Source organism: Manacus vitellinus, unplaced genomic scaffold (assembly GCF_001715985.3).
Source record: "Manacus vitellinus isolate BGI_N305 unplaced genomic scaffold, ASM171598v3 scaffold_2_pilon, whole genome shotgun sequence".
NCBI lineage: Eukaryota > Metazoa > Chordata > Aves > Passeriformes > Pipridae > Manacus > Manacus vitellinus.
The window spans coordinates 10,581,787-10,596,230 of record NW_021940208.1 but is presented as its reverse complement, the minus strand read 5'-3'; the positions used below and the strand labels follow the sequence as shown (position 1 = coordinate 10,596,230).

At 40.8% G+C, this 14,444-nt stretch overlaps 1 protein-coding gene across 5 annotated transcripts in view; it reads left to right on the top strand.

Annotated features, from left to right (window-relative positions):
- The window catches only part of PDGFD (platelet derived growth factor D), a 145,662-nt gene extending 136,540 nt beyond the window's left edge, over positions 1-9,122 (top strand). For all 5 annotated transcript variants that reach the window (XM_018070989.2, XM_018070987.2, XM_008922757.3 and 2 more), the window contains one exon: positions 8,513-9,122. In XM_018070989.2, the coding sequence (XP_017926478.1) occupies positions 8,513-8,647 (135 nt within the window). In that variant the 3' untranslated portion in view covers positions 8,648-9,122. The remainder of the gene's footprint in view (positions 1-8,512) is intronic.
- The last annotated feature ends 5,322 nt before the right edge of the window (positions 9,123-14,444 follow it).

The following is a 14,444-nucleotide window of genomic DNA, read 5'->3' as shown; positions in this document are numbered from 1 at the left end:
CTCAGCCCAGAGGAGGTGTGGGGGAACTCAGGGCCAGAACTCAGTTCAGCTGCAGCTACAGCTGTCTTATCCAACCAGCATGCATATACCTCAGAGAAACAAGAAATCAGTTTCCCCATCTCATTGCTGTAACTGATGAGATGTGAAATGAGTTTCCGTAGGGAATAAGTGCTCTTAAGGTAGCAACCAGAATTTGTCAGAGTGCATAAACCTCCAGAAACACAGTGCTGAGCAACACAGCTAAAAAGCATATAAGGAAAAAAGCAAAGTAGTGAAAGCTGATTGCATCTTTTACCTACTTATTTTTCTCTCCTGAAAAGACTGATGTGTTTTTCACTGTCTATGAGGTGCTTCTTCCCTCACCCCCTCACCAGCCCCTTTTTGAAGCATTATGCGTCCATTCTAGTTTTATGTTGACTCCAGCTTGTCTGGTCTCTTCACAGAACATACATTCAATTAATTCTCAGAGACAAGGTTTAGATTAGTGTTAGGGTGGCAATTTCATAATCTTTGGTTTCCCTGAGAGGTGCAGCAGGCATCCCAGAGTGCACAATACTGTATCTTGGCACAAGTTGCTGGGACATAGAAACAGCTTTAACTGAACCCAATGATGTAAAGAAAAAACAAAACAGAGGGAATATTATAGGGGAGAAAAGAACAGGGAAGCAGGAGAGAAAATAAAAAAGTGACATGGAACTTCAGTAAGACAGAGGAGTTGCTGCAATGGAGTTAAGAAATGTAACTAATACATTTTGATGTTGTGGGGGCTTTTTTCTTTTTTTTTTTTCCTTTGTTTTTTCAGAGAAATGAGAAGCAAACCTTTAGGAGGCACTTGAGAGAGCAGACAACAATTCTCACTCTGTCCTTACACAGGGAAACATAAGATAACTGGTCAAAAAAATATCCAAATGCTGCTGACACAACAAAGGGAATTTGCTAATGGATTAAAAAGAGCTAGAATCATCAAAGCAGTGTGCAAGGAATATGAGACCATAGTCTGATTGTTGTATGTCCTGGAGTTGATAGTACATGTATAAAGGAGATAAAAGGTTGTTATGGTAATAAACGCGCAGAATTAGCCTGACAAAAGAGTTAATTCATAGAATATTAGACAAGAAGCAGCAATGGGATTTATTTGGAATGCAAATACAAGGAAACAGAATGAGTCAGAAATGACTGCTAGGTCATGGGATGAGCAGAGAGAACACAGAAGTGCAGTGAGAGACAAAGGTTCATTTTTTACTAAATGAAAATGAAAGTTCTTGAGTTGACATCTGGGAGTTAAGCAAGTGAGACATCCTGTGATACGTGTTAGGACAGAGAGGCAATTTCTTAAGGAGGAACACCTGTGTCTGGTTAGTGATGAAACAACAGCTGGAGCATAATACACACATAATTCCAGACAAGATCACCAAAAGTTAGGGTCTTGGTGTCACATATGTCAAAAACATCATAGCTTTAGCAACTGCTTCAGATGCCTCACTTTTAAACCAGTTAATGTTTTCCCATCTTTGTTGTGTTAAAACCAGGTGTTTTGTACTCATACAAATAAAAAAAAATAGAAATAATAATCCCATCTACACTTAATAATCCCTTAGTTTGCATGTTACCTCTGATCAGCAAACCAACTCTTTTTTCTTGTCCCTAAACACCCTGTAATTTTCTCTGGTAAGAAAGAATACATCTTTGGGTCTATGTCATTGTTTTAGGCTCTGTTCCTACTAAAGGTCCTTATGCTAAATTATGAACCACATTCCCATAATGCTTGGTTTCTTATGCTGAAAGCACAGCTAAACTGTGTATGACCTTTGGATTAGATAACTTTCAAAAATTGAAGAGTAAGATTTTTTATGTCTATCAGAACTTGGATCTGTGATGAATGTTTTGCACTTTTGATGCTTCCTCTTTTATGAATCTCAGACAAATATAATTTAGTTTGCATGCTAGAATGATGGTATTTTTAGATGTGCAGAAGAAGATTAGATAATGCTGCATAGCAGAATTTTAAAATAAGTTCTGCAAAGTACAAGTTTCACTATCTAAAATAGAGTCCATAGTTGTTCACCATCTTCTGTCACTAGAATATGTGCTGGGTCAGGAACTGGCTTGAGGGCCAGGCCCAGAGAGTGCTGGTGAACGGAGCTGCATCCAGTTGTCGACCAGTCACCAGTGGTGTTCCCCAGGGGTCAGTGCTGGGCCCAGTCCTTTTTAATATCTTTATCGATTATTTAGATGAGGGGATTGAGTCCATCATCAGCAAATTTGCAGATGTCACCAAGTTGAGAGGGAGTGTCGACCTGCCGGAAGGCAGGAGGGCTCTGCAGAGGGATCTGGATAGACTGGAGAGATGGGCTGACTCCAATGGAATGAAGTTCAACAAGGCCAAGTGCCGGGTCCTGCACTTTGGCCACAACAACCCCCTGCAGTGCTACAGGCTGGGGACAGTGGCTGGAGAGCAGCCAGGTGGAAAGGGACCTCGGGGTGCTGATCGACAGGAGGCTGAACAGGAGCCAGCAGCGTGCCCAGGTGGCCAAGAAGGCCAATGGCATCCTGGCCTGGATCAGGAATAGTGTGGCCAGCAGGAGCAGGGAAGTGATTCTTCCCCTGTACTCAGCGCTGGTAAGGCCACACCTTGAGTATTGTGTCCAGTTCTGGGCCCCTCAGTTCAGGAAGGATGAGGTGCTGGAGCAGGTCCAGAGAAGAGCAACGAGGCTGGTGAAGGGACTTGAGCACAAGTCCTATGAGGAGAGGCTGAGGGAGCTGGGGTTGTTTAGTCTGGAGAAGAGAAGGCTTAGAGGCACCTCATCACTCTCTTCAGCTACCTGAAGGGAGGTTATAACCAGGTGGGGGTTGGTCTCTTCTCCCAGGCAACCAACAATAGGACAAGGGGACATGGGCTCAATCTCTGCCAGGGGAGGTTTAGGTTAGATGTTAGGAAGAAATTCTTTACAGAGAGGGTTATCAGGCATTGGAACGGCCTACCCAGAGAGGTGATGGATTCACCATCCCTGGAGGTTTTTAAAAAGAGATTGGACGTGGCCCTTAGTGCCATGATATAGTAATTGGAGTTGGATCAGGGGTTGGACTTGATGATCTTGGAGGTCTTTTCCAACCCAATCTATTCTATGATTCTATGATTCTATGATTCTATGATTCTAGTTGGATATTTGGTAAGTCATAGTCATGTTATTGAATATCTGTGGTCTTCTTAAGCTAATCAGAAAGAAAAAAACACTGAATTTTGTCTGAGGCTTGATATTTCCATTGGTATTTGAACTACTGGTTAAGAAATTAAAAAAGAGTATCACTATTTTGCCTAATAAGTAAAGTATGTGAAGTAAAAAAATGGCTATGAGGAACTGGATACCCCCTCTTTTTTAAGTGTTGACTGTGTTTCCTATCACTCTTTGCTTTTTAGTACAATAAAAGTCAACCATCATGGATTGTCATGGCTAAATGTTGCCTGACTTCAAAGGTCAATGATACCTGGTTAGGACCATCAGCAAATGCTGAAAGGATGGTTCACCTCATCTGGCTCTACCCATCTAAAGCTGCAAGTCCAAGCTTTGGGCTCCTTTCCTGGTTACCAAAGATAGACTCACCAGAGGTGGGTGTTTCAGGTGACTCATTCTCTGGAGTCGCTGCTTTGTTGTGGCTTCTACTGGAGACATGCCAGGTATGGGTCAGGGTGAACAGGTTATCTCCAGCTGGGTCATTTTCCTGGCAGTCATCGCCACTCTGCTCTCCTCGGCCCCTGATCTTGAAGTGTTCTTACAGATCTGCTGAGATGATAGGGGCCGTCAGCCCTGACCTCCTGTGCTCCACAGGACACTGGAGAGCACCCTGCTACCTCCAGAGCATGACCCAAGTTGGTACTGTACACCTCCTGGAAAGGCAACCCTCAAACAGGCTGGAAACCCCAGAGTTCCTTGGAGAGCTGTCGAGGTGATGAGTTGGCCTGACTTAAACAAATGTGCCCTAATTCCACTTCAATGACTTCTGGCTTCAGCTTCCAGATCCTGGTTTTTGCGATGGCTTTGCTCTCCCATTTAAAGACACTTTCAAAAGCTGGCATCCAAATTCAATACATGATCAATGAACAAGATTGCTGGCAAGGAAATTTTTGTAAGCATTTTCTTTATATTTCCTACAGCACCACTCTGAAGGGAAGTTATGCAGTGGCTACAGTCATCTCACCTTGAAACTTCTCAGATGCTCAGGCATATCTACAAAGTAAAATGCCATCCAGCATATTGGTGTGCTCTTATGGGGATTTCTGCAAAAAACCTGTCCTGTTCCCCTTTTTTTATATTACCTATAAACAACAAATCCACCTCAGAAGCTAAATAATCTGTCTTGATTTTATCTGTTTTAATAGTTTTATGATCATAATTTATTCAGTGTTTGATGAGAGGGATATGGCTGTAGTTATATGCTCTTTGTGAGGCAATCTGAAGAGCTGAGGCACCACAGTTTGATGAGTAGTGACAGACATTGATTCTTTAATTTGAAAACTGCAAGGTTATTCTTCTTTTCCACCCACACAAAAAAAAAAAAACTTTTGAGCATTCCAGACCTTGTCATATCTATATTTTCTTACAGCTACTGATCCCATCTAAAAAGGAGCAATAAAGTTTCCTGAACAGGATTTCTTTGAACAGTTTCCATTAATTCAGTAGCTCCTCACCTTTAAGGACCTGACCATGTGATGAATAAACAGCAGCTATTTTCAGAATAAAGAGTTTTCTTTCACCTACTGTGGTCACCAGAAATGGCCTTTCCTTCCAGGGAATTTTCAATTCTCTTATATTTAGCTGAAAATAAAACTATTAGGTAGATATGAGACAGAGAGTTTTGAATATCAGTTCTGTGATCAGCTGTTAAAGCAGTTCTACGGAGGGATCTGGACAGGCTGGATTGATGGGCTAAGGCAAACTGTATGAGGTTCAACAAGGCCAAATGCCGGGTCCTGCACTTGGGTCACACCAACCTCAGGCAGTGCTGCAGGCTGGGGGCAGTGTCTGGAAAGCTGCCCAGAGGGAAAAGAGCTCGGGGTGCTTGTCAACAGCTGCTGAACATGAGCTCGAATCCTGTGTTCAGTTTTGGCCCCCCACTACAAGAGAGGCATTGAGGTGCTGGAGCAAGTCCAGAGAAGGGCAGTAATGCTGGTGAAGGGTCTGGAGCACAGGTCTGATGAGGAGCAGCTGAGGGAGCTGGGGTTGTTCATCGTGGAGAAAAGGAGTCTCACGGGGGACCTTATCACTCTCTACAACTGCCTGAAAGGAGGTTGTAGCAAGGTGGGGGTTGGTCTCTTCTCACAGGTAACAAGTGACAGGAAAAGACGAAATGGTCTTAAGTTTCACCAGGGGACATTTAGATCAGATATGAGGGAAAATTTCTTCACTGCAAGGGTGGTCAAACATTGAAACAGGATGCCCAGGGAAGTGGTCACCATTGCTGGATGTGTTTAAAAAGCATGTGGATGTGGCATTAGAGGACACAATTTAGTGGTTGACTTGGCAGTGCTGGGTTAGCAGTTGGACCTGATGATCTCAGAGGTCTCTCCCAGCCTAAATGATTCTATGATTCTATAAATTCAGCTGTGTTCAATCACTGCTTTCCTATCTGGTGAAGTGTCTGACAGTTCATTTTCTTATCAGCAAAGCCCATATACTGTGCTCATGCTTCTTAATAAAAAACACAGGGAAAGTCCCCAAGCTGTCAGATGGTCTGTTAACTTAAATACAGTCCACATCTTTGCTCTCATCCCATTGCCTACTTTCATTTGCTCTCAATTGGAAAAATCAGGTCTAGCTACCCACGACCTTGCAAAGTGCCAGTCATCTGGATTTGTTAGATTTTGCTGGAATGGTTCTTTAAATAAGGAATTTTATCATGGGTTCAATGTTAGCATTTGTACTTGATTTTAAAAATATGTTTTCTTTAAAAAAGCATCTTTGGAGCTGTGGTCTATTTTTATCTCTGTAGGAATTGCAACAACCTGATTGGGTTCAATTCCTTTGTGTTTTGGGTAACTGTGTGGTACAGCATATTGTCCTGTGTCCATCAGGATTTATTGCATGTATCGATGCAGTCAATGTTTCAAATAATTTGAAAGATACAATATTTTTGTTGCTTAAAAAAAAACCAACCAAAAAACATGTCTCTGTGTTTCTAAGAGGGAAAAGTAATTCTATTTTTCCAACACAATAAAGCAGCAGGTCTATGTCTTGCCTAGGCACAGTTCTTCGTCTCAGTATTACATAGGCTAAATATAAAGTTTATCACAAAAGGGAGGACAAAATAATAGACTGTGTTCAGCACTAATCACTTTTGTTATATCCCATGACTTTTCTAGCCTCAAGACATTAATGGTAGAGAATGAATGGTATCATCCCAAATGTTGCTAACCTGTCTGCCCTTCCCCAACTACTCTGCACAGCATCTATGGTTCTCCTTTGGCAAGTCATTCACACTTACTTCTGGGGATTTTCTAATTCTGTTGAAAATGCTAATACTTTGTTAATGTGGTATGCAGTCTCTGTCCTTTCCAAACCATCTCAATGCTTGTATGGTGTTACAATGTCAAAGTACAGAAAGTACATTGTAAAGAAAAAAAAGGATTGTTGAGTAACAGTATGATCTACAGTTAGGGGACCTGTTATTTAAGGCAGAAGTGTGGGTGTTTCAGAGGTTGAGGTGCTAAAAATGTCTTGGTCCCACTTCCCATTTGTCCAGTGACTTTGGTAGGTCATACACTTAACAGATGTCTCTCCCTCTTTTGAACAAGAAAGAGAAATCTAGCTGATCTAGCAGTCACTTGGCCAAGCTAGCATGAGTCACATCAGCCTGCCAAGAGGTGAGACATGCTAGCTCTAGTACCTTACCAGTGCATGGTTTCTGGACTGAAGGGCTTGAGGCTAGACTGAGCTGAACCTACCCACCTGCTTACCGCCAGCTGTGGAGCTGTAGCCTTGCTATCTCCATGTCCTGCTCCCCATCAGTAAATAAGTGATTTCAAAATGGAAAGGATCTGGTAATGCCACTGGCAGTTTTTCTACTGATGTGTTGCAGAGCCTCGAGCAAATCAGTTTCAGATTCTCCATCTATGCAAGTTTGATAATTATACATATCTCTCTGGGCAATGTGCTGTGAGATTTGGGAAGAAAAATGCTTTAGGAGATTTAGGGTGTTCTTAATCTTAACTCATTCATTGTGCCTAATCCAAACTAGTATTTAAGCTTCAGGACTGAAATTATAAATTAATATATCTTTTGTTAAACTACTGTAGGCCACGAACAGCAAACTAATGAAACAAAACAGATTTTCTCCCCTCAACCTATGTCCCCATGCTAGTGTGGGTATGACGTCTTACACAGCAACTCAGCCTCCAGTGGTGGGCTCACAAAGCATGTCCCTGCAAACCACCATCCTCCTCAGCTTTTCCAGTCCATGGTTTACATACGCTACCACAGAAGATTAGATAGGATGCAACATTATGGGTCTTATGCACATATTCACAAGATCATTTTCAGAGAATCATAGGTTCGTATCATAATACGGGTTGGAAGGCATCTCTGAGGGTCATCTAGCCCAATTGCTGATTAAAAGCAGGGAGAATTTACAAGCTAGATGAGGTTGCTCGGGGTCTCATCCTGTTAATTCTGTCTGTCTTCAAGGTTTCTACAGCCTCTCTAGACAACCTGCTCCAATGTTTTAAACATTCAGTATTTTCTTCCTTATACTCAAATAGGATTTTTTTGGTTGCAACTTGTGCCTCTTTCTCATTTTTCTCTTTTTTTTTTGTGACCTACAACCCCCTTTCTTAGGGGTCTCTATCTTGCCTATCTAGATTTTTTTCAGAAGCCTCTTGTATGATGTATACTTACCTAGGAAATAATTTTGTTTACTTGTTTGTTTAAGATTATTCACAGTAAATTCTTCAGAAATCATTTAGGTTGAGGCAGAGATTTTTAATATAAGCCAGTAGAAGTCAGATTCCACAGAAACTCGATGAGATCTCGCACATATTTTGTGTAAGCTCCCTCATCTCCTTTTGTCTTCCACAAGTATTTAATTTTTGAGACAATTCTAATGATATGTGCTTCAGAAATTTCAAATTGCACAAAAAAATTACTTGTTCTTTAGAGGAGAAATATTATACAATGGAGAGAAGGGGCAGAGCAACTCAAATATGTATGGGACTGCAAAGATGAGCCAAAGGAAATATGCTTGATAATTCACATGCAAAGGAGCAACTCTGGATATGGTTAGGAGACTGCATGATATAAAGATACCTGATGTAGAAAATAATCCAGTCTGTCAAAGCTCCAGGACAAACAGTACAGTAAGATGTCAAAGAGTGTAAAGAAAAATCTGGAAGTAAAACAAAAAATGTATCCAAATTAATGCTGACCATTAAGGACTGTTGGTGCCCTCAGGGCCCCAGCACTCTCATCCTCAAATCTCCAACAGTGTTTTCTAATCAATGCATTTCTGTTGATCCTCCCAGGTGCTGAAATTCGTCCCTGAGGCTGGGCATACCAGAAGAAAAGGCAGAATCAGGAACAACATGGCATTAGTTGATATACAGCTGGATCACCATGAGCGTTGTGATTGCATCTGCAGTTCAAGACCACCCCGATAAAAAAAAAAAGAGAGAAAAAAAAAGAAAGAAAGAGAGAGGAAGAAAGAAAGACACAAACAAAAAAAAAAGACACACTAATTGCATTTTACCGGATGTTTACTTTTAAGCAGGATTGCTCTGAGGACCTTTACTCGCTAATCATTTGAAATTTGCTACTAGCCTGCCTTTGCAATTAGCAAACATGATCTCTCTGTTTCAGCATAGCTGTGCTGATTAGTGCCATGGCAACTAAACAGGTATATCATAGGTTTATATATCAGCATCCAAGAATATAAGATTATGGTTATCTGTAGCTAGATTCTGAGGGTTGAGATTTTAAAAGCTCAGTTGCAGTCCTTAGGCACACAATGCGCACTGAAATTAAACACCAGGTGCATAGGTATTTGTTGTAGCTGGCAATGAATCATAGAATCGTAGAATCATATAATCAGCTGGGTTGGAAAGGACCTCTGAGATCATCAAGTCCAGCTCTTGATCCACTACCACCACGGTTACTAGACCATAGCACTAAGTGCCACATCCAGTCTCATCTTAAAAACCTCCAGGGACGGAGAATCCACCACTTCCCTGGGCAGCCAATTCCAATGCCTGATTACCCTCTCTGTAAAGAATTTCTTCTTAATATCTAACCTAAACCTCCCCTGGCACAGCTTAAAACCATGCCCTCTTGTCATACTGATAGCTGCCTGGGAGAAGAGACCAACCCCCACCTGGCTACAACCTCCGTTCAGGGAGTTGTAGGTTGAAATAGCTTTGTGTTTGCTTCTCACTCACCAGTTCCTACACTCAAATTCTGCTGCCATTTCTACCTCCTCAGCTCTCCTGGTAGTCAGTAGGGTTTTGTGGGTATAAACGAAGAGAGAATTTGAGCCTGTATGAGTGCAAAATTTGCCCCACTCTCAGAGGGACCTTCCCAGCATTCTGGCCCAGCAGAGTGAGACAGAATGCAGAAAATCCATCACTACATGAAATAACACACCAGTAAAGTCAAATCTCACTGTTTGTACTTGAGCAAATCATGTGCTGAAATTAGCTTTGCATAAGCCAGGACACTGATGGTGGTAGGGGGGTGTGGAGGCTGGTGCTTTTCCCCTGGTGACTCCATGGGAGCCATTGCCCAGGCGCTTCTGCAAGAGAGGGCTCCCACCCGGTCCCCAGGTGAATCCCTGTAGGCTGGGACTGATTCTGGGCACTATCTGCCTGGTCTGGACTCCTACTCCTTGCCCAGAGTGGCCCACAGTTGCCCAGGAGGAGTCCCCTCTACACAAAAAGGGAGACAGCCCTCCTCTTGTATCCTCTTCACAGCAGTTTGAGGAGATGGAGGAGATGAAGATAGGGCACTTGTTTGTTGAAAATATTGATTTGTTTTGCAGTTGTGTTACTGAGAAACAAAACTGTGTTTGAGATTTAATTATCATTATTTGGTTTGGGGTTTGCTTGTTTGTTTGTTTGTTTTAAATATGGATTATTATAACTTTGTCATATACGCATTAATTTTAGTTATCTGAGGTTAGTTGTCGCATTCCAGCTCTGTGTATTGCCATGGGTAAACTGTTGACAGTGAATCTCTTTTTGATTGCATTTTTCTGAAGCACATTAACTCATTAAGCAATGTCTGTCTGTCATGGAAAATGTGCATCATTTGTTAATTTGCAGAAGAATATTATTAAACAGCACCTCATAATAAAATTAGCACTTTAAAAGCTACAGCATAACTTCCTATGGCTTTTAAAATAATATGAAAGTGCTCTAACTGAAAAAGGAAAAAAAATCCTTCCAAACTAGCTTTAAGGATTTTTAAATGCTGCTCCAAAAGTGCAAAAATACAGGCAGATTTAAGTCTGGTGAAAAATTGGAGTTTTGATCATGAATGTAACAGAGGGAATAGGGTGACACATTTAATGGCTGAGGTTTTGTATTTAATAGTAGACATAGGCTGCATTGAATCATCCATGTTGCCTCGTGTCCTTCTGTCTCTCTGAAAGAGTGAAGTAGTTCTACAGTAGTGAGTTATAATTAGTGGAAACTGGCAAGTGATATAAAGTAGTATAAGGCTTTCAAACCAGTATGTTTTAGCACTCTACAGGTTTGTTACAAAAGTGTTCTAATATTCTGACTTACCCTCTTCATCAGCTCAAGTATTTTGTGATTTTTTTGTAATTTTAGCAAAACTTTGCTAAAAGATCCCTTAGAAATGTTGTGTTACTTTCTTTCCTGTGCTTTAGCCTTTGAGATTCAGAAAGTTTGGGGGTTTGTTATTTATATTAATTTTTCCTCTCTGGCTCCCAGATGTCTATTTAAAAATGCTCCTGAATGCTTACTTGGGAAGTGATTCATCACTTTTCAAAGCAATTCGCATTAAAGAAAAGTCCTGTAACCAAAGATTACCAGCTTTATTTTGTAGTTCAGGGTTATTTAAAGAACATCTCATACTTTTTCTGTCTCTAGCTTAATAACAAGATTGACCCAGCCCTTCCATAATTTTTAGCTAAGTTTGGAAGAAATTTGCATGCGAGACCTTGGCAGTATGGATTGTTTTTAAGACAGTTGTACTCCAGTGTATATCACTGACTGAATTATGCCTGACTTCTAGTTAGCATTGGTTGTAGGAAACATCAGTTTCACAAGGCTTTGTGCTCTGAGTGGTCCTTAATTCACACCCCCAGGGAAAGCTGTGCAGCAGGCACCCACTGGGCCAGGCGTGTACCACACACCACTACCTGCTCACTCAGTACCACCCCAACAGCCACGTGTTGAGAGGGGTGTTTATGCCTCCTAATCCGGGGATCCAGCCACATCTGAGAGCCTGAGTTACCCCTACGGGCATTTGGGAGAGGCTCTCCCATAATTTGCCTTAGCCCCAAGGCTGAAATAGCCCAGTGTGGAGTTTTCTTTCTCTTTTGACTGTATAGAAAGATTAGAAATCTGATTTGGATACACAGAGGTAGATAGTGTGAAAACTCCTTTTGAAGACTGAACAGTTGATAGTTCAGCTGACTGAACTAGATAAAGGCAGCAGTGGATGCCAGGGTCCAGCAGAAAAATTCAGATAAAGGTAAAAAAATCCTCTTGCCTAATGATGGGTTTACTTTCTTAGATATAGGCTAAACTTGTCGCAAAATTTAAAGTATTACTCCAGGGACACTTAGTAATTAATGGAGCCATTCACTGCTTCAAGCTGCCATACAGACAGCGTGCACCCGACCACTGCAGGAGGGTCAAAGAGGGGCTTTGTTTTGCAGTGTGGGTGTGCTAACATACATGTGAACTAAGAAAAAGTCCCCAGGACCCTAGCCCTAAGCTTCAGTGACTCTGGTGAAACCAAATATCAGCAAATTTTTTCCTTTTTATTTATTAGCAGAAATTGCAAAGGTGTTTCTCCATACTTTTTTTCCCTCTTTTGTCCATGTAATAATTATCTTGTTTACATACTATTTTAACTTAAAGATCAAAGCTATTAAGAAACCTAATCTCATTCAGTTTTATTGGTGGAATTGGAACCCTCCAAAATAAATATATTTTCAAAGGCAATTCAGAAAGAGTCCTAATTTCAAACCACTTGTTAGCTTTTTATTTACTATATTCTTCTGGGATAGAGTCTACTTTCTCAAGTGCAATCTATGTATATTTTTTTGTTATCTCAGTTAAATGCAGCTTTCCTAGCAGTACATTTTACTTTATGCAATATGTAATGTGTCTTATCTTGATGAAAAAAATAAATACTGCTTTTGAAAGATACTCTGAGTGATTATTCATAATTCAGATGAGTCAAAACCTGTGATTTACTGAAAGACATTTCCACAACATGACATCATCCATACTACTCACAAGGTCTCCTTTTGAATTTTAGCAGTCATTCCCAGGAGCATCAGGGAAGGACCAAAGTGCAATTTTGGGATAATGGAGTTTGAGCCCCCGAGCTGGCAGAGCTGACAGCTTCCTTGTGAAGCAGCAGCACTGTGACAGCAGCACAGCATTTCTTATAACTGGATTAGGGTGCACACCCATTTTTGGTGCTGATCTCCAGCCCCTGCAGACTTGACTTGGTTCCCGCAGAGATGTCCTCTCTTGTCTTACTGTAGCTACTCCTTACTGGCAAAGGAACCTGGTGCAGAAGATCTGCACCTCACCTGAGCAAGGGCAGAGCTAAGCATCCAATGTGTTCAGGGCAGCTCTTGAGGTGACCAAATTTGAGCTGTGCTTGTGAGTGTGGGCATTTACCTCAACTTTGCCAGAAGCAGATTTTGCTGTGTTACATCTGGAACATAAGTTTCATAGCTTTGGTAACTACTTTTCAATTTAAGATTCTTGTGTTAAGCTGAAGCTGCCATAGACCTTCACTGGGTCTTGTACTGAAAAAAAGATATGAAATTTTTGCCAAATTAATTCTTCAGTGGCTAGATCCCCTGTCTGATAAGGGAAATACAGCAATCTGGGGACCCAGGTTGGAGCCTGTCCTTATGCATGAGCACCTTTTTCTGTATGGTAATGCCACTGACCTGAAATAGTCAGCCATTCAGCATATTTATCACCTGTGGTTTGGTACTTGTTACTCAGAGGGAAAATTAATACAAATACTTTCCTTTTTCTTTTTTCCAAGACAGTCGGAAGAGAAATTTTCTAACAAAGGAAGCAGTTATCTTGTGTACAGGGAACAGGAACATACTTAATGGGTGGAAGAGATATTTTTTGCCCTTCAGAAATGCACTGAATACTGCGTAGACAGCAGCTCAGCAATTGCAAAGTGTTTAAGGATGGCATTAAAGCTCCTCCCCCCTGCCATTGCCACGTACCTCTACAACTAATGGCTACTTAACATCAGTTTGTCTTTGTGCTCACATGAGTGAAAGCATTTATAAATCTGAAACATGGGAAGCAGCACTGCATCTCTTCAACTGTTAAAAGTGCGTGGTTCCCAAGGTCATTCGGAAACTCACCATTACCTTTTTCTAAAAATAATGGGGTTTTTAAACATTCATCTTCCTAGTTTGGAAGAACACAGAATCTTCCTCTAGCTGATTTTAAGATCTGCAACAGCTGTAAAAATACTTTTCTGCAAATTCACAAGATTTCCCTTGCTCTTTTCTAGTGTGCATTGCCCATACATACTGCTGTAATGTATATTCAACAGATGTCCAATTTGTACTTATTCTCCTGGGGACTCCAGCACAGCAGCTAATGTAGAAATTAGTATTCCAGTCTCTCATTCTAGGAACTTGAACTTAGTTTATTGACAGTCTTGGTCAAATATGCTGAAATTCATAGTTTATTTGGTCATTCATTGATGAGCCATTAAAATCTGCTGTAAGTGTTTAAAGTGCAAATTCAATTTTGCATTTCTTTTCAAAGAATCATAGAATGGTCTGGGTTGGAAGGGACCTTTAAGATCACCTAGTTCCAAATACTTCTTCTAGAAATGGGATTTCTGAACCAGCAAATGTTCTCCCATGAATAGTAGGAGGGAAATATTCTAGATTTATTCTAAATATTCTACAATTGATTTAAGATTTGGTCTCAAATTCTTGTAGCAAAAAATTACATTTTAAAGCTGAGTTTATATAACCTGATTTTTGAAAATGAGTTTCAAAACCTCATTTATGTACTCCTTATAGAAAGTTGCTGTGGCACAGACATGCTTTAATAAAAATGGAAATAGTTACATAATAACAGTTACAGTGTTTGATGCTCCAATTTCAAGCTGACAAAGGATTTCTACTTCAGTTGAAATAATTTCAGTTTCAGAACTAGTACAAAGCAAATAGGATAAAAAGGACTGAGTACCTTCAAATATTTTGAC